The following is a 27,169-nucleotide window of genomic DNA, read 5'->3' on the forward strand; positions in this document are numbered from 1 at the left end:
GAGCTCCCGGGAGACTTTGCGAACAAAGCAATTTTTGGGCGCGCGATGCATGCTTGATGCAGCAGTTGACTCCGTGCTCGGAGAACGACGTGAGGTGAGGTGGCGCAGCTAAACCCGAGCTAAATGGACTAAGCGAAGAACTCACTGCCAGCGAACATTTACAATGGTAAGCGACAAAACTGAAATGAAATAGTAAGCAATGAAGAAAACTTATTTCTCGGTCATTTTGATGAGTTAGAATATTCGTTGTCGGGGACAGTGAAGCCGAGCGTTCATGTGCATCTTGATAGGTGATAAATCTTGATTCAAACATTACAAACCAGTTGCGCGCTTGCAAACTTTTCATATTTTATCTAATTCGAAAACAGCTTCGGTTTGCTCGTAGCCCGAGGTAGGTTTTAGCCGAATCACGTGTCACGCACGTTAGAGTAAAGCTCGATGATCTTACAAGTATCTTTTGTCACTTCCAGTTTGTGGTTGCCTTCCTTTAACCCGTTGCAGCCAACGTTTGTTCGACAATTTCACAAATTAGCATATTGTCAATAATTAACCTAATGTGCAGTAAAAATTGACAACTTACTGGGTCAAAGAAACAGCACTCCTTTGGTCTAGAATAGCTAGAATTTCTAATAATTTGTTGAATAAAATACCCTAGCTGCAAATTAAAGATTACCCAAAAAACAAACCTGAAGGTAAAAATTTCGAAAATTCGATGAAATTTGATCCTCGCGTCACATGGCAGTAATTTGATCCGCTCTTGAGAAGACGTGTTTGTTTAAGCAAGATTAGGCAGTTGTCACGTTTCATCAATGAAAATAGAAAGAAAAACAGGCAATAAAGCTTTCCTAAAAAAAAAATTTATGCAAATAAGTCTTTGTATAGGTCTAAGAAGGAAACGCGTATAATTTTTGCTGCGAGGCGACTAACTCGCAAGCGATTTGAAGGAATTGCGAGTCGATTTTGAAGCGAATTTATCTACCTGTGCGGAGCACGTTTTTCAAAAATTTTGCAAAAACTGTTTGGAATACGAAGAATCGATCAATTAGAATAGTATTTCAGTACAAATTCACAATCAAACCTGTAATTCTTTGTGAGTTGTATTGCAAGAAACATTCCAACATAACCAAGAAAGTCCATGGTAAAAATAATGATTTGAGATGTCCGCCAGCTTGTTGCCTTGGTAAAACTACAAATTTTCCTCAAAGCATAATTTCTTCGCCGTTTATACTTGGATTTCCGCTGTTGAAACTGTCGAGTATTCCTTAGAAGTTCCTCTTTCGATTTACTGTTTTGAAAAGGTGTCTTTTCCTTACGAAAACGCGAAATTGGCGTCTTGAATATTTAAGCGTAAAGCGCGTGGCCGCCATTATGGCTGAAATCCGATATTTTCGGAAGACAAAAACCTTTTTGTATCTAGACCCTGTTAGGCCCCAAAAAATATATGCGCAGACGATAGATTCTGATTGGTCAGTCTTTTCCAAAGACAATTAGAATAGAGGACAAAATTATCCCTTCTAGGGGAAGCAGGAACCTAGCGTGGGCGTGCGGAAAATATCGGCCGGTTTTGGGCGCGTCAGTTGTTAATGGGTTAAAGTTTGTTCCTTTCCTGACCATTTAAAGATTTCATTGAGGAATGTCCACAGGCCGGTGTTTTGCGTGTCACTATTCATTATTCGTTTTGTAACTTTGGCCTCTAATGCCTCAGCCTCTTCAGTCATGTGTAACTAAAAGATACAGTAGAATCCTTCTAAAATGTTAGTGCATGGGACGAGCAGCCTCCCTGGGGGTATTCTGTGTCCATCCCACTGTGAAGATACGCCAGGAGTTTTGAAGTTCCTTGTCAAGCCGCTACTGAAGTGCCTACGCCAAGAAAATGTTATGTTCAACTTTAAATCAACATGTTTTTTGTATCACAGATTTGAGGTTGAACTGATAAAACTTGGCCCAAAATTAAAAAGATCCCATCAGCTTGTTTTCAGTGGCAGCTATTTTGTTCATGCCTGCAAAAATACTTTTCAATGATAAATCATCAAAACGGCCCTGTTTTGAGCCCCTCTTTCCTGTTATGGGTTGTTATTTTTCCTGTAAAACCAATCAAAAAGCAATTATAAACGATGGATGTGCATTGACGTAATTAAGCTTTTGTTCAATTGCTTTTGCTTAAGAATTTTCTTCGTAGTTTTAGTAGTTACACAAGCCCATAAGCATTTGGCTCTAACAATATTATCATTGTTATTGTGTATTAATAAAGGTCATTCATTCCCTCGCTCACTCACTCATTCATTGTCTGACTGCAAACACTCTTGGAACTTTTCCGAGCAGTGTCATTTGTCAATTTTTCCCTGAGATTGCTTGTTGCCTTTTTTGAAAATGTAAGGCTTAGGGGTGAGGATATTGAAGGTTCAAACTGATCGGCACATAAACTTGAACAGTTACATATGAGTGTATCAAAAGCTTTTGAAAAACTAGTACAAAATCCATTTGGGATCCTGACAGGGTTACTGTTTTCGAATTTGAAGAATATGATACTTGAGACCTTTAGTAATATATGTGCTTGAGTATTTTCTACTTCTTCTTCAAAACCCTTGTACAGGCCTCTGGACAGGTTAAGTTTACTTTTAATAACATCTGTACATGTATATTTTTTTCAGAGTATTATGAACAGCTGCATGGAGGATGTGTACTTACACCAGTATGTCAAAATTGCATTGGTAAGTTATCCACCATTTTTTTCTGGCTAGGTTTTTTTGATGCAGGATTATGTGCCAATGAACTTGAAATTGTGCAGTTCCAGAAAATATCCATACCCCCCACGGAAGGTCGATGGAAGTTCTAAGGGGGAGGGAGGCTAATAAATGGATATTTCTGAGGGGTTGGGGGTGTTCCTATGAAGAATTTCTCCAGAGGGTAAGGAAATTTATGAAAAAATCGTAAGCGACACAGAGTTGGCTGACAAGAATTTTCAGTCGCCACTTTGGAAGAAATATTATAACGAGGAAATTAAAAGGTTTCTGAACAAAGCAACTATTTTGATGAGCATGGCTTTTTCGTAGATCCAGAGGCTAGTTTGCAGTTGAAATCTATTTCGGACATGAAGAAATGTACATCGGACGTGCAGTGCTGTCGTGTTCGATGAGTTTATTTTCCACGGAAACAGCGGCCACAAAAATGTGTAATTTCTTCAATGCAATCTTTCACAAAAAAGATTTCTGGAAGAAAGGGAAAAGATCCTGCAGAGATATTTCCATGCAGTGAATTTTGATGAACATCGCAGTTGAAATTTGATCCTGCACAGAACGTTAAAACTTTCCTGATGTATGCAAATTTTGCTCAAGGTTGAATTCCGTAGGACGTGAAACAGCGATGTTTATTTGATAAAAACCTAACATAAAATGTTGAAAACACAAACTTCTTTTCTTTCTTGAATTCATTTCATTCACAAACTCAGTACAGAGATAACTATTAAGTGCCGAGACGCGAATCTACAGACTAATTATGGACTAATTGCGGTTTACAAAGGGAGCTTTCAATTCTTGTGCATGCAGCCAGTTTTTGACTAGGCTTTCAAAGTTCTTCAAATTCTACTTGATAAAATTAAAATCCAGCATATTCAATGTGCAACTTATATTCATAGCGGTTTCTTCGCGGAAAGAAAGTTACCATATTTATTTGGCTATAGGCGCAGCGATTTTAACAGAAACTGAAAGTGGCTTTCAGTAAAAAATTACTCAAAGAAGGGAGTTTGGCTTATAGCTGAAATGCGTATTTTGCCAAACAAAACTTTATTTACACACTGGAATAATACTAACTGGACATACATGTATGTTATCTCATAAGCCGGACTCACTGTTCTTCTTCCTTGCTGTTGGTGTCAAATTCATCTTTAACGTATTCCTTATCCTCTGTTTGTAAGTCTTAAAATTTCACCTGAGTAAACAGTGTCACCTTCTGTGCCATCAAGAGCATTGCAGATGCCACAAGTCTTAAACAATTGCCTCACTTACTCTTACTCTGCCAAGGATAAGGGAATGTTTTTCAACGTGTCCAAAACTGACCAACGAGAATCTTTCTTTCACATGATTAAGTTTAAACAAACTTGTCATGGTAGATTTAATTTTTTTTGTCAAGTTGAACATACAGCGAAGTGTGAGTTTACATTTTTTCATACTGCAATCACCAATCAGTGAGGAAAATGGTTTGATATGATAACAGTGATTATGATAACAATAGTCATGGTAAGCTCTTTAGTAAACAATAGTAATCTCTTATTTTAAGAGGGTAACACTAAATAGTGTAGAAACACTAACAAACCTGTGGCTTTCTATCTAAAACTATAAGAAAATACAAAGTTAAAAACTACGATTTTCTAGAAATAATATTAATTAAAACTTACATGTAAAAATCCAAAAAAACTAATTGTTCTTTAAAAAATTTACCCCTAATGGCACGTTAAAAGAGTTGATTTTGATGCACAAAGATCAGTTCAAATGAAACAAGAAACACAATGGCATCACAAATAATAACTGCAAAGAGGGTAAGGCCACCTTGTAGATCAAGTACTGTCCCAAAGCCAAACACTGACCGCATTTACTCAAGTTTAACTTTGTTGCCCATGTAACAACTGCATAAACAATACTTTATCTCTTAATATGCAATTATCTTCTCTTGTGATCTTGCATGTTGGGTAAATGCTTTTTATATGAACAAGCAACTGGTAAATGTTGGGTCAAAGAAACACAATAATTGATGAGAACTCTGGGAAGGCCTGACTAGTCTTGTACTAATGCCACTGCCAAACAGTTTGTATTCGAGGTTTTTTTTTTGTATTGCAAACTTTCATTGTACATTGGGATAGTAAAGGGCAAGTTGGTATTACTGGTCATTTAACCATTTCACTCCCATGATCTGAATGTTAATTCTCCTGACTGACTGCCATACATTTCTTTCTAAAGTTAGTTCACAGAATTTGGTGTTGCATCAAACCATATCACCTGGTTGACGATTTTCTTTATTCTCATCACACATACGTACGTACATACGTACTTACGTACGTACGTACGTACGTACGTACGTACGTACGTACGTACGTACATACATACATACATACGTTTATTGAAGCTCCCCTTTACAGGGGTTTTCAGACACAATATATTAAAATTACAAGATGAGGCGAAAGAATAAAATGTAATAACTAATGAAATGAACTACTAAGGGAAATAAAGATAAATGAATTTTATGTTAACAGCATATTTACAAGTCTCTTCTTAAAAGTACCCGAGTTCACTACTTCTTTGTGGTCTTTGGGAAGTTCCATGGATACCCAGACTAAACATCATTATACCAAATCGTACCCTTTTCATGGGAATGTACTGTTTGAATGACAGATTTCCCTTTCATAGAAGGAGTTCGTCATCAATAGAAATGTGATCCTCAGGAATATACACAGTTTTGAATTTATTGACCAGTTAGTCAGCAACAGGTCTGACCTTATATAAACGGTCACGATCAGGATCATTTGGATCAAACTGGTTGTTGTCAGCAAGGTGAAGAAATTGGAGAATGCTCTGAAATCTGTTTCTGGACATCACACTATTGAAGATTGATCCCTTGAGGAGAGGATTTGTACTCCAATAATTAGAAATTTCTGGTTTCACTACAATCCCCATCGGCAAGGAAAGAGCGACAAACTGCTTTATTTCAGCTCTAGTTGTGTCAAACCACTCATTAGCACCGCTATGTGGTGGCAGGTTAGGATTGTTCCTTTTGTATTGTCCTGCATACAAATTTGTTTGCTCCACAAGGATATCACAGAATTCATCAGTGAGAAATAGACTCAAAATGTCACCTGTTGAAGGGTTATTTGGCAGTGGTACTTTTATTCTCGGAGAACCAGTGAAAGCTGGAACGTTTGGCTCTCTGTCGACAGAAACCCACTGTGCCTCAAGAGCTGCTTGCTGTGCAGGATCAACACATACACCACGAGTGCTATGCCACCACCGGCTCTAGCAGCCCCAGGACCACCTCTTGCCTTCCCACAACCGGCTCTAGCAGCTGACCTCTTCCTCTTCCTTGGCGTTCATTATCTCCCACAGAATCCTCTTCACTTTCACTGTCGCTCGCATTAATTGGGTCATTTTCTTCTACACTTTGGCTCTCTTCCTTATCGTCTGACTCTGAACTGTTTCCACTGTACTCTGAAACATCTTCACTTTCTTGATCACTCTGATCGTTAAAATCAGAGTCCTTATCCGCGAAAATTTCTACTAAAGCTTCCTCTGTATTCATCCTACGTGGCCGTGCCGCCATGTTGGATTTGTGCATGGAAATCAACAAAGCCACTTGGGTATCTTATAGTGCCCTCATTCAAATTCTTTGCTCAGCGGATTCTTTACTACTTCCCAGACCCTTTTAAACGACCACAGGAAAAAAAAGCAAATGACTGGGGAAAACAAATTAAGAAATAATACACCTAAATGAAAAAAAAAAAAAAAAACCACCCCATGGTGAACTTAGTGACCACAAAGAACCTGTCAAAGCAGCAAAAATTCTGAATGTTTATCATCCTGTTTGATAAATGTACGATCGCAGAATCTGCAATTTTGACCAGCATTTTTGTGCAGAGTTAAATATGAAAGGCTGATTGCGAAGAAAAAGTGAACCACTTAACCGCCATACAAATCTTCTGATGAACACATACACTGTATCATCAACTCTGGTGTGTCTTTTTTTTATGGTAATCCATTTAGAATGCTGTTTCCTGGAGTGTTTTTCGTATTGGTAATGATGATACTTTATTGCTCTTGTTCCTAGCTGATGGGTACACGCAAACAAATATATGACTTAGAACTATAATCTTAAATGTCGAAATGACAACTTAAACATTCCAATCTAATTTAATGAATTATCATACTCTACTTCCGGACTAAGCGTTCATTGTTCACTGATAGCAGTTTAATATGACAGTGTTGCAGTATTAAGAATATGTTTTGGGACAGATGAGAATCTTAGTGTTTTGGTTCTGGTGTTTTTATTCAGTTCTCTGGACGCAGCTAAGCTCAACTGACTCTTTCACAAGTGTTGATCATATTACAAATACACCACATTTCACACAACGGTGCAACTGAAGGGTCTATTCAGTTGTAAAGAACTAGCATGGCATTCTTTGAAGGATTAAGGCGCCAATACTAGTTTTGCTAATAAAACCTCAAATAACTTTGAACTTAGTGGTCAAGATATTTGGGTAACAAAAGTAACTCAAATTAGAAGTGCTTCTTGAAACCAATCACTGCAGTTGCTGGGTGAAATATGCTGCAACTTTTCCGCATGTAATCCGCCTCTTCTGCTTTGATCAAACAAGTCATACAACAAAAGCTGTCAGCACAAATTTAACCTAATGGCAGATAAACCAAGTTATTAAAGTGTTCCAGTGTGTTCCAAAGTTATTAAATTGTTTCCATTCTGGAAAAAGTCAATTTGGTAGAAGTGTTGTCTGGTTAGCCTTCTGATAAGCAAAAGTAACGCGTGGCAGGTATTTTTCTTTGAAGTTTGATTTTGCAGTGTGATCAGTCAGCCTCATGCCATGCATGGCTGTGCATGACTTCACAATCGTTTGAAGTTCGAGTTTTGAAATAAATAAAAGCCCTCTTTACTCGTATTGTAGCATCAAATGAGGAGATTAAAAGGTTTCTGAACAAAGCAAATATTTTGATGAGGATGGCCTTTTCGTAGTTCCACAGGCTAGTTTGCGGTTGAAATCTATTTTGGACACAAAGAAATGTACAATGGGTGTGCAGCCCTGTCGTGTTCGATGTGTTCTTGGTTTGATGGAACCAGAAATAGTTCAACAGTTCTTGTTGGTGTATCAGCAGGAATACGTTTAAGAGTAACAACTCAACTTGAATCATTCCAGATATTAAACTATGTGAGTTAAGAGGTAACAAGACTAATAGCCTGGAAATGTGTACAGATCTGTAAACTTTACACAACTTTAGTAATAAGTTCAGTTGGATTAACATGGACAAAGGTTGTTTACCCTGTCAAGGTCAATACATTGAAATCGTTCAGGTTATAAGTGACTTCTGCACAGTTAACAAAAGTCCCAGGGGTTATGAAGTGAAGTCGCTTAATCGTTGCCAGAAACATGCACAGGCTAAATTTTATGTTCTGGTATGCACGCATTGCAACGTACAAAGTACAGATCACGTTCCTGGCTTGAACCTTTCAAAAACGTTTCTTTAAATTATTCACACTTAATTATCGAAATAGCCAAAATAGAACAAAACTTTCTAATGCATGCAAAGTTGTGAGATGTTTAATCCTCTAAAATATGACAGATGAAATGTAAAAATGTCTGCTAACATATATTCCCCCCAAAATGGGAAGACGTCATGTTGTAGAAAGGTATTTGTTTGTGTGGTGAAAAGGTTTCCATGGAGGAGGTTGCAAAGGAGTTCTTGTTGTTTTGTGGACCTATCACCGTCTAAGAAGCAGAGTTCTGAGGCAATGTGTGCTTGCGTATAAATAGGGGCATTGGTGCTGTAATCTTTCCCAGGCTTTTTGCAAGGCACCGAAGGCGGTGATTTCACTGACTTGTTTTCAGGTGAACACTGTCACATTGCAGTGGTCTCTGGCTAATTTGCCTTTTCTCTCCAGGTTTGGAGGTTGGTCTCCCAGTCTTGTATTTTGTCTACTGTGGAAAGCAAGTGAGATTACAACCTTTTAAAAGCTTTCTTTAAATTGATCAAACTTAATCATTGAAATAGACAGAGGAAAACAATAAAATGTTTTAATGCATGCAAAGTGTTGAGACATTTCATCCTCTAAAATGTGACAAACTAAATGTAAAAATGTTTGCTAATATATTATCGCCTCTGGTGACTCTAAAAGGGAGATAAGTCACTAGCTGAGTTAAATCATGAGAATTTATTAAAAAAAAAATTACTTTTTGACTAAAATGGAATAAAATAATTTGTAAATGTTGGGATCAGGAATAGGGACTCAGCAAATTACACAATATATGAAAGCGAACTGATAAATGCATCAGGGCTGTGTTATTTTTGTTTTGAACTAGTTTTGTAATTTGGTTTGTTGTTTTTGTGTGTTTGGTGTGTGTGGTTTGGCAAGTTTTTATTAACTCTTTGAATGCCAACCCAGATGCAATCCCGGTGACTTGCAGCTATCTTACATGTATATTTCTCATGAAAATTTATTTTTTTAAATAGTTTAGCACTTGTAACTTTAGTAATTTATGTTAAATGCACGTTCATGATCAAGAAAAGTGTAGAACGTGAATTTTTTAATTTTCTGGTGGGCAGTTGCGACTCAGCGTGGAGCCATTCACTGGATTACCTTACTTGATACTACATTTATCCTTTGACACTTCTCCAAATTTTTGTATTTACAAATCAAGTGCAGTTAATATCAGACTGATTATCCTAATGATAGAAAAGTCAACAAAGAATAACGTGGATAATATGGCTGTAATAGATCAGTCAGTTTTGACTAGCTGCCATTTTGAATTTATAACGGCCATAATTTTGTCGCAATAAAGTTTATAAAAAAACACTATTTCAATGGTTGTCTTTCTTGGTATTGCTTGAAGACGTTAAGGGACCCGTGAGGTCAGCCTGTGTATGGAATTGCTGAAAATATGGCGCAGCACAAAGTCTCCACACTGGTATCTGTTCTCTTTTGTTCTACCATTCCTTGTGCAGAGAACACATCTTTTCTGTGGACTCTGCTTCAAACGGGTGGGTGGCATGAGCTCAGGAAAATGGTGTCCTGACAAGCGATCAATCCAGTGGGGGCAGCCACATCAGAACCACCTGAAGCTAGCAGTGAAGAAATTGCCTCCATCTTGAATTTCAGAAAGTGCTTGATGTTGTTTAATCTCTTTTTCAAAAGAAACCAATTCAGCACAGCTTCTTCAATGAAGTGGAATGTAACTTTCTTTCTCCACTTCATGCTCTTTCGAATGGAGGTGTAATTTGCAAGTATTTCATCATTTCTGTCCACCCCACTGATGCATGGGTTATAGTAATTTATAACTTGTACCTTTTGGACTGGGTTTCCATGCCGATCAGGCTTAACGGTGTTAACAACATTTGCCTTGTGAATAGTTGGCAAGAAGAATATTTTCTTCTTATCACTGAAGTGAACTGCATACAGATTACCATTTCTCCTAAAAATGTGCTCTCTCTTTGCAAGTGGGACATAGAGGAACTCTCTTGGAAGCTTGATTCTGTTTTTTCGTGCAGTATCACTGCAACTGTGTCGTTTTCATGGAGTAAAGTGAAAAATTCCTGACTCATGTACCAGTTGTCCACGCAGGCTTGGACCCTTTGTTGAGAAGAGTTTTCATCAACCTGGGAATGTCAGCTCCACTTTTCCCAAGTCTCTGGACAAGATTAGGATCAGGATCGTCTTAGTTGGGTTCCTTCATGACATAAACAAAGGAATTCCACAAGTACCCTGAGTTTTTGCACAGAGTAAACATTTTGATTCCAAATCGTGTTCTCTTCATAGGAATATATTGTTTGAACGAAGGTGGTATCAGACCACTGTTGGCATGGCTATTTGGTGGCAGGTTGGGATTGTTCCTTTTTTACTGTGCTGCATACAAATTTTTTTGGCCAACAAGGGTGTGGATGAGGGATTTTTTGGCAGTTGGACTTTTGATGCCTGGAGAAACCAGTGAAGGTTGAAACATCTGGCTCACTGTCAACAGAAATTCACTGTGCTTCAAGAGCGGCAAAAGTCTCCACCAGAGCTTCCTCGGCATTCACTTGTTGTGACTGTGATGCCATGATGGATTTGCCAATCACCCATATCAACAACGTGGGTGTTATTTTGTGCCCACAATGAAAGTTGTCTGGTCAGTGAACTTTCTGTTCTTTCCCATACTCTTCTAAACAAACACAGATGAAAATAGTGAGCAACCAAAAAAAAGGTGGCTTATTCATGGACATACTACTAAGTTAAGGCATAGGATTTATAGCTAACAAAGTATGCATGAAACAATCTAGAAATTATTACATATTTCCAATGAGGACATTACAGTAAAGGGGTGGGAAACCACAGTGGGTAAACACTAGAATCTATTTACGAAGGTGATAATCATTTATAATAACTACGGCAACACATACTTAAAATAATGAGAGACAAATGAAAAAACATCAGGTTTCAAACCAACGCTTGTTTCCTTCTTGACGAGAAATTGTCGATCAACTTCTTGGCAAGGTCGATTCTAAAATTTTTCTGGCTCTTTTTGCATGATTTGGAGAGCCTTGTCTAGCTTAAAGCTATTGTAATTGCTTTGTCTACTAGGTTAAGGAGAATCCTACCCCACCATTTCTTTCCAGCCACAGGAATGGTGTAGTAGGATTTCATTTGGTCTTTCTTGTCTACACCACACATGTTGTAACATGACACCAATTCTGGGCATGTTATTTTCTGAATGGTGCCATATTTCAGCTTCCTGTTGACTTCAGGAAGATTTTCTGCAGGACCCTGCAACTTATAGCACAAGAAAGACCTTTAAAACTACTGTTGTTTTCGGTTTTTATGTCTCTGGTTCGGTGATCATGTTCTTTTCTGTTATTTGAAATGGAGCGAAGCACAGAACGTACTAAGTCCGTGGTCTCCATAGCAAGACAAACATGGCTCTTTTATCCCTGTTTTTTTCTTCAAAACATAGTTCTTTATTCTCCTACAGCCCGCATGGCAAACAACTTACCTTCCTCACCGCCAATTAACAAATATGCTCGACCTAGGCCCCTGCACAACCACATTGCTCTTACCAGTCTCCAACTGGGATAAAATACATGTAAAAAGAATGGCTCGCACAGTTTCAGTGGCCTCTAAATTCAGAGGATCTTGGTGTATTAAAGCAGTATACCTGTACTGACTCGATGTTCGACCCTGTCAACCCAAAGCAACCGGAAATAACACAGATTCGGGAATCTTCATGAGCTCAGCAGTCCGTTTAAAGGCTTCATGAGTTGCGTAATACTCTGCATTGAAGTAAAGTTCTCTGACAACAAGAAGACATTATAAAGCTGTACTTTGCAATTCATCTCCACATAGACTCAGTGAAGTGGAGTTGTACAAACAATTTCCATTTCCTCTTGCTTGAACTGCAATGCGATGTCCAGGTTCATTATCGATATCTGGAATGAAGCTAGTTCCGAGGACGTCCTTCGGTAATTTGGCTAAGTCTATGTTTTCAGCGTTCAGGACTGACAATGGATGTAACTTTTTTATTAACCTTCTGGCTGAATCTTCATCTCTCGCCCACAAAAAACTTATGTTAACCCTGTAACTGATTTGCATCTGCTACCATTATTTTCCGAGCAAATAAAAAGCACATGGTGTTGAAGTGCGCCCGCGATCCCAATTTTTTGGAAGAGGCTGTTGAAGCAATATGGCACCTTGTTATGTATTGACTTCCGATCAAAGTATCAAAGTGCATTTTGTCTTATTAATTAACAGAGTGTGAAACCGATTTTCTTGTAGTATTCTGACATCATTTTAGTGGGGATGGAAAGGAGAGTCGTCTTCTTATAAGTTACCAGTTCCGAATTAATTCCTTATTTAAAAGTTAACATACAGAAGCTTGCTAATGTTTATCCTGGGTTATCACACAAAACGTGTCTGGCCAGCTGGCGACCAGTTCTGAAAATCTAGTCACCAGCACACAATTTTTGGCCGCATTGGTGACCAGTGAGTCGCAATTTTGAGCCCTGAGTCCTTTCATTCCTTTAAATTAATCACTCTTAATCAGTAAACTAACAGACTTGAAATAAAAAAACCTTCTAATGCATGCAAAGTATCTAGACAATTCAAACCTCAAAAGTATGACAGACTTAATTGAAAATGTCTGCAAACATATTATCCCCCCCTCTGAGAAGAGTTGCCTCTAGCAACTTTACAGAGGAGGAAACAAAAGGCATGCATGCCGATGTAAGGCGAGAAAGAGTCAAATAACATGGAAACGAGAATGAAAAACAATTGTTTTTATTTTGTAATTTTGTATTGGGTTTCACATACAAACTCATGAAGACAAAAGAGAAGATAAGAAAGATAAAGAAAACTATAAAAAGTGGAATAAATGTGTACAAGGAGATAGAGGAAGCACCATAACTGCACTGGGAGACGAACAAAAAGGGACATAAAGGAGAAACGTTGTGAGATATTGATGTGGATAAAGCGAATCAAATTGGCATGTGCAAGCACAGAAGGTGCATTGTTGCCACTGTTCCTTCACCCTCAAAGAGTAAAGGTTGTGTCACTGCCTGTAAACATATGATTTATGAAGTGCAGTGGTGAGGGCTTCCTATGTCAGTGAATGGTCGGTTTTGAAAGCTTATCCGACCGAGCACTATTAATTGAAAATTTAAGCTGACTGATTTGGAGCAAGCAGGAAATGATGACTGCAGGTTTGGAGAAATGGCTTGATAGATGGTCACACAGATCTTTGGCAATGGTTATGCTTGCTGTTCCACGTACTACTGCAAGACTGGCTTGTTGTTTTAAGTGGGATCTGGGAGCATCTTGCTCACCTTTCTCATGGGATGTTTCCAAAAAGTTTCTTTGAATTGTGAATCCAAAGTCTGCAAGTGAAAATGACATCCCCAATGCAGTGCCTTGACTTGTACTGCGCTGCACAGGCATCTGTAAATTCGCGAAGCTTGGTGACATTAAGCTTCAGATCATCAGGGAGATATTTTCCCACTAGCAACTGGGCTTGGTGCACAGAATCATAGTCCTGTGCTGGATCATCACTGATCACAAAGATGTGTTCCTTGATGATACTGATTCTTTTTTTCGTAGTGAGCTTTTTTCATCTCCTTTTGTTCTTCTCTCCACTGTCTCATTAATTCTGCTTTATTCTCATGCTTCGTTGAAAACCGCCTCGCGTAAACTCACCTTGCCTAGTAAACGTGATCCAAGGGACATTTACTTTGAAAAACATGTGTTTTTCTGCATGTGTCACAGCTATTTTCGGGGTTATTACATAGCAAAGGTTTCTAGAACCTTCTTAGGAGGTTACCAATGCCAGATGTTCTTGTTTCCATGAAGGAATCATTCGAAATCATGGCGAGGTTTTTATCTTTTTCGCTGCCCTTCACGCGAGAAAAATCATACATGTAATATGAAACTCATGAAGAAGAGTTTCGCAAGGCTTTTGATTTCGAAAAACTCTTCTAGCAAGCTTCCTACTTTATAAATTATCGTGGAAATGCTCTGGAACATTTGTTTTGAGATGAGAATCAAATGTGGCGGCAATCTGATTGTTGGTTCCATTCTGGGCATTTGGGAAGACTTTGTTTGATGTTTTGAATGGTGCATCAAATCATGGAGCGTTTCACAAGTGTTGGGATTTGGACTTTTTCTAACTGCGTTGGAGCAAATGGCCCTAGGTTGTTTATATTTTCAGGAGCGAATCCTAAGAAAGTGAGAATGCCATCTGGGTTTGTATTTTTATTGATGACCTCATTGCGTTCGCAGAACACCATCCTAATCTTGGTTACGGTTTTGAATCAAGATATTATGCCTCCTTGCATAATTGAGACTTCCTTGGCCATTGTTCAGCACGAGTACAAGCAATCTTTGCCGTTGCCTTTCTTCCAGACCGTAACAGGAAAGAAAAAGCGAGTATGTTTATACAGAAATTGGGCAAGATCAAAATGATATTGTAATACTGATGATAATAATAATAATAACTCCATTTCTTTGCAAATTCTGGCTTTTTAAAGTAATTACAATATTCAATAAAATAAGTAAAACTACATAACAATAAAATAATCAAAATCATATGCATATAACAACAAGAAATTTACAATATTTTTGGTACAAAGCTTCTAACTTTCATTTTGGAAATGACGCATAAGTTCCTTTTTGAATGATGCAAGGTTTGTTAGATCAGAGAGCCTTTCAGGTAAGGAATTCCACAGTAAAACTGGCCGATAATGGAAGGTTCTTTGGTCTTTGTGCAGTGATGAGGCAATTTGGGATAAAACGTTTTCTCACCTATATTTCTTGCCTGGCATTTTCTATGTCGCCTCTTTGTCTCCAAACAGCTTGCTGGCAAACATTCACAAGTTGCAGCTTCCTTATGCTACAAAAGTAACTTATAATAAAAATGTTTTAGAATAACCTAGTTTCTATCACAAATAAACATAGTAAACCAAGAAGTAAACTGCCAAGTTGCGACACATGGCACTAAGTAATAATCTCACCGTATTCACACGTGTTTTCCGTGAAGTTCTCCACTTGCATAGCCTAGGAGCACAGGGTACATTAGCGGTTCGGCAGGGACAACCGGGACTGGTGTCATTCTTTTGCTTGGTTTTGCAAGCGGACTTACACTTGCAGTAGTCCTGTTTGACTGGACATGTTGAGGTTCTTTTTCAGGGTCTTGTAATTCTTCCTGCTCTGCATTCTTTTCATCGTAAATGCGAATATCGGAGTCCATTCAAATTAAAGAGTTCCAAATGTTTCGACCTGAAAACTTAACTTACCACACTCCCATAATTCTTGATGCTCAGCAGTGGTTGCTCTTCCACCATAATTTCAACTTCTGATAGACTCTTCGAGTCCTACTTGAATCCCATTTCTGATAGCTCTGAATATGGACCAAAACATTAAGAAATGCGGGTTTTGCCTCTCGCTAGAAAAGAGTCTTTAATTGAATCTTAACGTAAATTGAATGCTTCTTTGAACAGTCAAAGGCTCCTGTGAGCCAACTCGTGAATGCAGGTGACACATAGTAATTGAAATTTAGACGGCTATGGAAACTTCCTTGAAAGCTAAAAGAAATTATATCTTTGCCCGATTATGTAACGAAAAATAACCATTCTTGTACTATAAAAATGATTGTCAAATTATTCTGTACAGATTGAATAAGCCGATTATTCTGATGCGCCGATTAAAAAAAATCACGTGTTTTTTTATTCAAAGTTCATAGAAGCACGCCATGTGCAGCTACGTCATGCAAATTCGTGTCCCCGATAGTCCGGGGCTACCTGGATTTTGCGATCGGGCTAGTGGATTCTAACTATCACTTGCCCGATGGGCAAGTGAAGTTTTTTTGGGAATTAAAATTACAAAATTACTGTAGCCGATCTCACAAAGGAAAATCTGTTCAACAAAGTATCGCATTACATTTCATGCCGACATAAATGCGTGATATTTTTCCTTTGGAATTCAGTACACGCAATCCTCAAGTAAAAATAATGAACTATGACAAGCTCTTGCTAAATAAGAATTATTTATCGACCGCGTCCTTTTGCTTTCCCATAAATTACCAGTTGTAAATTTCGAAAATGAAACATTTTTTCCCTTTGAAACCTCTATGAAAGCTGACAAGATCTTAAAGTGTTCATTTCACCAGAAATTTGCATAATTTTGTTTACGACGTCAATGATGCATGACATGGCACATTCCGCTTTCGCGTGAAAACTGACAAATTAAATTATTTTTAATTAAATTATTTCTAAATTAAATTATTTTTAATTCTTAAAAGATACCGCACTTTGTAGAAAAAACGAAAAAATCCTATAACTTTGCTCAGATTCAACGAAAAATCTCCATTCTTACACTAAAATGATTGTCAAAATTCTCTACAGAATGAATGAGAGAATTCTGACGCGTCGTGAAAAAAATTTTCACGTTTTTTTTTTCTTCACTAATTGAGTTTACGACCCCAGACTTTCTGAAAAACTGAAAAAACTTGTAACTTTGCTCAGATTGAACGAAAAATCTCCATTCTTGCACTAAATGATCGTCAAATTATTCTCTACATATTGAATAAGAATTTCCTGATGCGCCGTGAACAACAAATGTTCGCGTGTTTTTTTCCACTAATTGAATTTAAAACTCGACCGACCAACTAACCAACCAAGTCGACAGTCAACTATCGCTATAACTCGCGCTAGTTAAAAACGTCTTGACTAGTTTTAAGTGTTTATCATGCTGGCATTTCAAGCATTAGATGGTAACATGTTCCATAATTAAGGTGCGTCAAACATGAATGTACGGTCATTCTTAGGAATGAAATGTGGGTAACACAATAACTTGCCTTGACAGTCCCGGTGCAGATTAGTTGGTTACCCTTATGGTATAATTGTTGTTTTCTAGGCTGTTGCAATAATAAGAAGAAAACCCAAAGGTGTGACTGCCAAAACATGTATTGATGAAATGTTGAGAAAGATTAAATTGAAGGATGCCAATTGGAGTAAAACGGTAGGAGGGGAATGTTTTCCTTGTTTTGACCTTTGCACAAAATAATACAGTGCGGTTTCCTAGAATTCTCTTTGCATTCTTTGCCATGTGTAGTTGGTTGGTGTTGCAACCTCCAATAGAAACTTTTAAAGTGTCTGAAAGTGCTGTGGATTGTTTTGAAGTGATGCAAAACGAGTATATTTTGGAAAAAGTAGTACGCCTTAATTATACCAAGTGTGAAAGGAGCTGTTTGTATTTAAAGGTTTGTGAGTGGGATAAAGTGCTGTTAGAAAGGCAGCAAGATTTGATGTCAGTCATTCTTTCTAAGAAAGACATGGAGATAGGTAGGTTCATAAGTAGGTAATGTGCTGTACAGTTAGAACAGAAGTTACTTTAACAGTAGTAGAGGAGATTGGAATCCTGTCCAATGATGCAGTACTATCTCCTGACCTCACCATCCCCAAGGCTATCTATCAATACAAGTAGTAGTCGTAGAGCCTCACTTTTTCAACAAAATAAGTTTAACTTCCTGGAAATAAAGAAACAAAGCCAACAGTTGAATATAAGACCCTCCATGGCTAAACAGTGAATAAGGTGAATGCACATGCATGGCAGACTTGCATGTTACAACAAAAGAAGGGTCTCACACACTGGCTACATGTTAGTCAATTTTCTCATTAGTATGCAATTTACTGTTTCCTTCGCACACTGAAGACAATGCATTATGAGATTCTTGCATGCGATGTCGCTTGTCTCAACATGGTGACCCTGTCAGCATCAGTAAAACTAATTATTACGCTGCTGCTGCTGCAGCTGTGATTTTGTTGCTTCACCTTTTTCTTTCTGGAGGAGCTCAGAAAAGTTTAAAAGGGAAAGTCACCAACAAGTAGCAGAGTCGCAGATTGTCCTCAATTCTGTTTGGATAGCCTGCAGATTCAGTTTATACTAAAAGTTTTTAGTGTGGATGATTCATCTACTCCTCTTTCTATATCAAATACCGATTAAATGAATGTTTTTAGAGTGTTTTGTTTGACTGACCCAAAGCACCAATTTGGTGAGAGTTTGGTGTGACTGGGAAGTGGACAATTATAGTCGAATGCATGATGAAGGCTGGTCATTCTCTCCAAAGATTATACACACTGAGGGATTGTTCTGTCCACCACATTTTTCAGCATGTATGGGAGCAAGTGTTTCATTAAGTCTATGGTATTCATTCTTGTCTTATAATTTCATTTATACGGATGGCTTTATACATCTGAAACTCACAATTTTTGATATATTAAACCTATGTATATCGGTTTCATATAACTAAGCCACGTGAGGAACCTATCACCCTGAATAAAATATGAAAAAAAAAACTACAGCATAGCGACAAATTTGTTTTTGTTGCTTTGTTTAGATAAAACTGTAACTGTAACTGTTAAACTGTCCATCACGTGACAAATACCAGATGCCACAACCTAGTAATCGGCTTAATTCATTTTTTGACTTTGTGTCAGCCCGAAATAGTTGGTTTCCGGCTTAATGTTTCCCATTGTCCATTGTCACTTCGTTAAAGACTCTTTCAGCTTTTCAATTGTGGGTCGACTTTCTGAAGGCTGAGCTAGAGCATTCCACATAATTGGAAAAGGAACAGTAGAGGATGCATTCACCATGCAAGTCTTTATTGTGCACACCTTGATATGCAATACCTGCAGTATCTTGCTATTTGAATAATAGTTTGTTTCTTGTCAAATATCACAATGCATCTCCATTAAACACCTTTGTATTGACAGATGTCAAGTCTTCATCAACACAGAGTACAGATGACTTGTCAGGGTCAACATTGTTTTACCATGAGCGACGCATGCATCTCCTAAAACTTGGTATGTTTTAGAAAGACTTAAGCTACTTAGATTGCATCTTTATATGAATGATGAGGTAAAATGGGATTTGCATCTAAAATAATGCTTTTTACAGTGAAGGCAAATTTACATCGCAATTTTGCTACAGTATGATTACAATTGAGGTGAGGGGGCACAGTCATAACCTTATTGTGCCACATTAATCCTTTGAGGTCAGGGCAGGTTTTTCCTTGACTAATATTTGGGTAACTAATGTCTAAATTATAGCAAGAAAGATTGGTTCTTTATCCTTACAACAAGAGATTTACTGAATTTATTTACATCATCAAGAAAGTACGTTTGAAAACGGTTCCATTCTAGTACAGCCCAGTCAAAATGTTTTTGAGTAGTAGGCAACGTGGCCGAAGTAGTAGGCAACAGAGGCGGAATGCCTGTGAGGCAAGGGCCGGAGGCCCTTGCTTACTAGAGGAGTCGGGGGGCATGCTTCCCCGGAAAATTATTCGCAGCCGAGCTCAGCCGATAATGGTGCTCACAGTGTTAAAGTAAGTTGACAGTTAAAGAAGAATGATTATGATTGAAGAGGAAGATTTGATTCAAGCACTTCAAATCCCTTAAGAAATACATTGTATAAATGGAAAGCTATAGGTTTCCAAGTCTACATACCTGATAACTTTAAAAAGAAGTTAGAAATTTTCTGAGTAGCAGTGGAATCGCCGCCACGAGCTCGTTTAGACACCATCTTGTTTGTTACCTCAAAAGCAATGACCGCTGACCGTTCACTCGGCTCATTTTTCCACGTAATGTTCAAGGCGTTCCAAGGCCCCAATCCTTGCACGATGCTGTGCGGCGGTTCATAAATATACGCAAAATTACCGCTTGATTCACCGGCAGAAACGTTGGTATCTATTTTTTTTATTACTATTTGAACTAGTAGAGACCTCGTATTTGTTATCAATGAAATTTAGTGTGAAGTAATGGTAGATATTTCGTTGTAGATGGCAAAATCGCCGGCTGCCGGCACTTTTTGACGGGGCTGCTAGTAGTTCAAGTTCACATCAAAGCAATAATTGCCTTATGTCGTATGAACGACAGCTAGTAAATACTCCTGTTTCTACTCTTAACTGTGCAAGGTCACTGCAAATGTGCATCACAGTAGCTGCATGCACTTCTGTAGTTAGTTTTTTTTAGATCTTTTTATGAATGTAACAACATTTTTTAATGTCCATCCATCTTCTTAAGGTGTAAGTCCTGTCATGAATGTTGTGATGCAGGTATAAGCAGCTTTAAAGACTTCACTTTCTGGTAATGGCAAGAATAATCAATGAAGTCTTTATCGAGTTCCTCCTCTCCCTTAAATGTGTTATTTGATAAATGAATGAATACACTGGGTCATCTACTGCTGCAATTGCTACAGTGCTTTCCTCCACTCCCAGGTCTGCTTTATTGGAAGAAATGTTGTGATCAAAGATTGGAATCTCTGATTATCGTCTTGTTATGATTTCTTATGAGTTGTCAGCCCTGGGTGATGCAAATATGTTGAAACTTGCACTTGGGCCAGTGACTCCGGGTGGCAAGTTGTATAATTTGCAAATTGGGACATCAGAGGGTGGTTTGTGTGCTGAGGATCCAATGCTCTGCCTTTGTTGATTGGAGGCTCGCTTGCCATTTCTTCAGAAATCTGGTGTGTAGATGTTGGGAATCACTTCCCCACCAAAACTGGCCGTGATGTTGAAGTTTTCTGTAATTGTTTGTCATAGAGGATGACTGATTGCCACGTATGATCTTCGATTAGTTCCGAGATTTTAACTGCATAGGTTAGGTAGTCTTGGAGCACACCCATTTCCATCCTGTTGTGAACCAACAGGTCAATTAAGATCTTCATGCTTGCTCCCATCCACTGGGAAAGTCGCTTGCAGTTGTGGTGCTTTCTTTTTATGTGCATGCATGTTCACAGCCAGTTGAACAGATCTCGTGCTCCTCAGTTCGCTAACACCAGCATAAACATCAACAAAATCAGGAATAAGAAAAGGTTTGTCCTCCTTAGCTTTACCTGATGTAGGTGGCTTTCCCAGGTATACGTGTGGGTTGAGATCTATTCCTGTGGCAATAAGTGGGTCATTTGCCAAGCTCTGTTGCTATTGAATGTCGTCAAGACCACCACAGCTCATTAGGGCATCCAGTCTGCCACCATCTTCAAGCTTTTTTAAAACTTCCTCCATTCCCTGATCCTTTGCAAGGCTGGCGGTTGTAATTGGCTTGCTGCTATCAGCTTTGGACAGATGCTCTTTTGGTTTCAAACCAGAAATTGTCATGAATAGCAGTTTTGCTTGGCCTTTAGTGAGCCTGAGATCTTGGACATCAGGCTGATCTAGTAAAGAGATGGCCTCAAGCCGACAAGGTCCTGCTCTTTTAACATATCGGCTGTTTTCTTTGTTAACCCAGTACTCTTGCACCACTTTGTAAAGTTGAATTTGTTCGACATGGGTAACAAAAGTTAACAAAATTACAGCAGTAGACTATCGCGTGCTTGCTAAACTAATTAGAATTAAGGCTGTACAGATGAACATGTGATAATCGTCCCGGCTTTCTACAATAGCAATGTGCGTCATTTCCTACCACAAGCAGGCCCCGGATTTTTAACTGCGATAAACATAACTGTTAATCTTGCACGTTATTGCTGCAGTAGCTTCTCAAGGTGCACTCCTTTCTAATCAGTAAACCGCTTTTTTTGAGCCAGTTAATTGCCATCATTTGTTGTCTTGACTACTTGTACGTTTTCTCAGTACCTTTGCAGAGTGAGGGTTGTGAAACTCCTGTTTTGTTATTGAAAGAGGATTCCACCATTTGGAAGGATACACTGTTAGGTGCATTAGAATGTAGGTTCAACCGAATACTGTTTGTTTTCCATCTTTGTTTGCGTTGTTGTATAGAAACATTTAGTGTCTAGGAAGATACAAACTGAATGTTTAACTGTTGAGAAGCATTAAATTCTAACTAGAGAACAAATTTTCATGTTGGAGGGTTCAAGTGTTCCTATCTTTCACTAAACGATAAAGTCAATGCGGAGTGCAATTTTGATATGTGACAAGTTGAACGAAAATGTTCTGTTCATAGTTGGGAAAATGGACCGTGGATTAGCTATGAAACATCCTTGAAATGTTGCCTGTGTCATTTGTGACTCCAGTGTTAAGCAACCATTGACCCTGAACCAATTAAGCACTACAGATGTCAAGGTCCAAGAAAAGTGATACGATGCGAGTAAATTGATGAAGCCCTCAAAGCAACCATGTAAGAGGCTTTTTTCATGTTAACTGCAAGAATATCTGTAAAAATATATTGCTTTCCTCTTGCATAACACCAGTTCTCTATGCCATACCATTGATGGCATATGAGTGATTTCTATCACGTTTGTGACTCTTCATGGCTTTCATGCTTGTCACAACCTAAAATCTTGACTGCAAGAACGGCAGTTGTGAACACAACAGTTACCCCTATTAACCTTTTTTGTATCAAGGTGTTTACCTTTTTACATTTCATTCCTCAGTTTTAACAATGATCACTCAGCATAGTAAGACGGGATTGCCTGTCCCAAAACAGATATACCAGGCATGCATTCGTAAACTTGAAGGTAAACTGCAATTATCAGTGTTTCATGTTAATGGAATTGCACTTTTAATAGTCTCTTCTGCATTATTTGAATTATGTTGAGGATGAGACAAAATTAGTGTTGCTATAAATGTTCTCATCTTTTTTTTGGGCTGAAAGTTGTAGCTGAGTTTAGCTAGTAAGATAGCAGAATTTCCGTGGTTAATCTGTGATACTATTTATGAGAAATTGATCTGTTGTTAAACAACTTTGGGTTGGAGTGGTAACTATTTTGTAAGAAAAAGTTTAGTAAAGTGGTTTAATTCCCTCTGTTGAAGGCAGTAACTGATAATTATTTTACAATCTTTTCCCTTCATTCTCTGTGACCAGTGTGCATCTTATATCTGATGGTGTACCCATTTCTGTTGTTTGGCTTTTAAGTTATTGATAGAGGTTGATTGTTGAAAGGAATTTTAAATAAACATACGTTTTGCTTTACTGTACTCTGTGACCAATTGAAGGGTTGCTTTTTGTTGTTTTAACCCAGACACATTCACCAGAGGTTTTCAAATGTGGCTTTCAATTCCTTCAAGAAACCTTGCCCCAAATGTTTAATCCGCTGCTGTGTGCTTCATTTTGTGTTGAAAACGGAAGTCTCCCCCCAAAATGATGGGTTTTATTGCAAACGGATTGTTAAGCAACAATTGGAACACTAGCACGTTTCCTGAAGACCACATGCAAAACATCTGGTTAATCTGAGCAAAAAGGAACAAAAAGCGATCCAAAAAAGCCCTTCAATTGTAACATGATTAAACATGTTTTCCCGCTTTTGATTCCAATTAAATAAATTTGCTTTGAAATTGATTATTTTGTTGGTGACTTTGGTTGTGGCGATACAGCTTTTTATAATCATGGTTAAGCTAATTGTTGTTCATCCTACCTTCTCATAATACTAGCCTTGCCATTGACGATGGATGACTTCTCAGAAATCAAACCAAAGGTGGAGCAGTTGCTTGACAGTCTTATAAAATTACAGCTTCATTGGAGAAGCTCGTTTCCGGTACAACATTTAATGTGTTGGTGTTAATAATGAGACATTTAACTGAAAACAAATCCAGTGTTTGCAGGTGAACCAGGCTTCTAACCTTGTACACGGTAGAAGGGATTTTTGCTGAGATGCATTGTTACCATATGTTATGATTGAAGATATAGAGGTGTCGGACAAAGCTGATTAACATTTGCTTTTCTTCTCTTTTTAATAGAGTTTAGATTCTGACGAAATTACAGACATCCTTGTTTCAGTTGGTTCCTCCTCAATCTTTGGGGGTGTTTGTATATTGCGACTTTCATGGCTAATTTATGAGTTTGCTGCGTCTCTGAAACCTATTGCTAAGGGTAGGTTTTGTTTCTTGATCATTGGAGTTAGCCTACCCTTAATGGTACACCAAATGTATAACCTTTTTACATTTATGTCAAAATTATTTGAGACTTATTAAAACAGTTATCAGATATTGTATAAAACAATGAGTGGAAAAGATAAAGGAACTCTATGATCTGACTATTAGCATTTGACATGTAAATAAAAAATCATGCATTTTCAAGGCTGTACGTATGGCCAAACTTATACTTGCATGCTAACTACACAAATTGCTTACTAGACAAGGGAGTTGTTTCTAATCTAAGGAAAGAACTAGGGAGATGTTTAAGGTCAACAGAAAAAAGTCCGCAGAAAATGGTAAAAAAAAGTCGGCAAAGTTTATTTTTAATGTGACCTAATAACCTACAGATAAAAAAAGATTAATTACTAGATATGCAAGTGTCAGTGTAGCAAGTGCTGTCAGTGTAGCAAGTGTTGGTAAAGTACTCTTTCCCTATGGGGGTGTTCGCATGATACTAGTGTGACTTTCATTCCACTATAACTTCCTCCTAGTTCCCTCTTTTGACGATGTCTTTGTATTGTTGTTGTGGGTTTCCAGCTTCTAGCAAATGTGACTCTGCTTTTTAGCTAAAGTTTCTTTCAATGTATACTGACATTGCAGGAGAAGAGGATCTTAGTAGTAAAGTGGAGGAGTATAACAATGTCTGCAGTATTCTTCTTTCACTCGAACAGATGCTGATGGAGACTTATCCAAAGAAGATCTGCTCTGAAACAGGTCCTTACTAATAAAAAGTAGTGATATAATCTTTTTTGATAGGCCATTTGCACTGTGAAGTCACATGTCATTTCCCACCATGCTGTAGGGCAAACAAATCCTGAAAATATAACTAGTTGGCCCAAGTAATAACGTTTCCACTAACAGTGAACTCATGGACATTGAACCTGTGAGCTAAATCCTGCTGGAGAGGACCCCATCTTCATGTTAATCATAGTTCTGCCCCTAGGACGTGGTTTTGAAGACACACCACTTGTCACCACATAATAATATAATGCTGTAATGGAAAATCTCTCGATCGTTTGCCTTGCCTTTTTGCGATACCAAGCAAATTGGATCCGTATTACTGTTGTTTAAAGCTTCTTTTGTTCCAAACTATCCCATCCAGGTCCGCTAGTCATCTTCAAAAAAGTACTCCTCACAAACCCTTCTACTCTGTTATATAGGAAATTGAGAAGTAGACACTAAAAGCCACACACATGCCTCAAAATATAGCTTGGTAACAACAGAATTGACAGGTTATATAGAGACTACTTAGGCTAACCTTAAAATATTCTCTTTCATCCCTGTGAAGTTTTCTCAATCCACTGCTTTCTTAACTCAAGGCTGCTTCTGAGGCTTGGGAACCAGTGAAACGTTAATTGAGTGGTATCGACTATCATTGTTGCACATTGGTCTGACACAGTGATACTTGCAGCTGCCTGTCTGGGCTCAAACACACACACACACAAAAAGAGTTAAACCGTGGTAATTCATCGTTCCTTTACACTTGATCGCTGCAATTCTATGATTTCTAAATTGTCCAAATAAAATCTGACACATAAGAAGAAGAAATGTTTTCAGTTGTTTGAAAACAAAATCAGAAAAAGGTCAATAAAATCGGTAAACAAACAGACTACAGTGACGAACCATGCTCAGGCTGTTGAAAACAACGCATGATCAAAACGATTTTCAAAAGCATTTAATATATGAACAATTTCCAAGAGAATCCGAAAAACTTGTACACATCTTGAGTGTCCGCAAGTATCTTATTGTTCAGAACAAAGCCAAAAATGGCGAAGAAATTTGAGCTTTTTACCCTTGATTTTTCAACCAGGGTGGCCATTTTTTCGGTAGTAACCTCTAGCAACGAAGTTGTTTGCCCTCCAACATAGCGGCAAATATCACGTGACTTCACAGTGCAAATGGCCTATTTCAATTAATTTTATTGAAAAACAGTTGATGATTTTTACAATACGATGAAAGGAATAACAGTATAACATTGCATTAAATAAAGAAGAGCTTAAATTTTCGGAACAACTCCTGAAGAAAAAGAAAAAAAGGAAGACGCGCTAGTTACCAGCACAACGGTTTTTTTTTACCACACATTGCCAGCACAACTTTGATGAAGTACAGGGTCTCAAATGGTATTATCGGATGAACCTTTAAAAGACCATTCAAGGTATTGAACTCACAAGAACACCCAGAATAACTGGTTCAATGCAAGGCACTGTGATTCAGCCATTTTTGTCGTGGTTATGTTAGTAAAATATCATCTTTATCTGGGTTACAGAGTGGCAAATTTGACTTGAAGATGAAAATAATTGACATCACTGCTGCAAAAAAAAAAAACCCACCAGGGATCTGTGCACGTGTGAATGCTCGACAGATTTCATAGCAAATACAGTGCTATCTAATTTGAACGGATGAGAGGGGAACTGACTGTGAACAAATAAGTCACCTCCTAGTTCCAAGAGACCAACGATTCGCTCTCTGAACAAAGAAGGGCAATTTACAGTTCTTTTTGTGCCTTCATCCGTAAATGTACACATTAACTGTTACAAATGTCGCCAGCATTAAACTGAAAATCTTTTTATTTTGGGTGAAATGTAATAACAATAATGCACCATCACTCACTGTGGGGGGTAGCGCTTTGGTGTGTTATTACTGAGAAAAAATGTTAATGTGCAAGCACAATAGGAAGCATAATCTTCTGATGATCAGTTGGGGTTTCTTAACAATGTCTATCTTTTTTCCTCTAGTTCACTCTATACATTGCCAACTGAATAATGCCCTTCTTCAGATATCCCAAGCCTTTCCAGTATTTGCTTACTTCTTATGGAGACTGCAAGTTCTTTTGCTACAACTGTCTTCCTCGTCTGAACCACAAAAACTTTGTATGGACATGTGTGCAAACCAACGTTTTACAAGGAAGGGGACTTGTACTTCCTATTAGTTTACTTTTTAAATACTGCGGAAGAATAGAACATCCACAGTAATTGGTTATTGTGTGATTTGTAACTTTATATGCGTCTGTTTTGATTCACTTTAGTTATAATGTGTCATGTAGATGCATTGAACAATAAAGCACCACGTTATTATTTC

At 38.0% G+C, this 27,169-nt stretch overlaps 1 protein-coding gene across 1 annotated transcript; it reads left to right on the forward strand.

The window, feature by feature from the left end:
* The first annotated feature begins 75 nt into the window (after positions 1–75).
* LOC146460323 (meiosis-specific protein MEI4-like) lies at positions 76–27,169 on the forward strand. Its single transcript, XM_085088221.1, has 11 exons — positions 76–166; positions 2,652–2,711; positions 17,140–17,244; positions 17,486–17,567; positions 18,999–19,088; positions 21,851–21,943; positions 22,612–22,695; positions 23,609–23,712; positions 23,915–24,047; positions 24,692–24,805; positions 26,827–27,169. The coding sequence occupies exons 1-11, from the start codon at positions 164–166 to the stop codon at positions 27,018–27,020; spliced, it is 1,062 nt and encodes a 353-aa protein (XP_084944347.1). The 5' UTR covers positions 76–163; the 3' UTR covers positions 27,021–27,169.

This window comes from Pavona decussata, unplaced genomic scaffold (assembly GCF_977016875.1).
Source record: "Pavona decussata unplaced genomic scaffold, jaPavDecu1.1 SCAFFOLD_214, whole genome shotgun sequence".
In the NCBI taxonomy this organism is placed as follows: Eukaryota; Metazoa; Cnidaria; class Anthozoa; order Scleractinia; family Agariciidae; genus Pavona; species Pavona decussata.

Coding starts and splice junctions, on each gene's coding strand:
- LOC146460323 (XM_085088221.1), top strand. Junction 23,713..23,914: donor ATTGGAGAAGCTCGTTTCCG/GTACAACATTTA, acceptor TCTTTTTAATAG/AGTTTAGATTCTGACGAAAT. Junction 24,048..24,691: donor TCTGAAACCTATTGCTAAGG/GTAGGTTTTGTT, acceptor CTGACATTGCAG/GAGAAGAGGATCTTAGTAGT.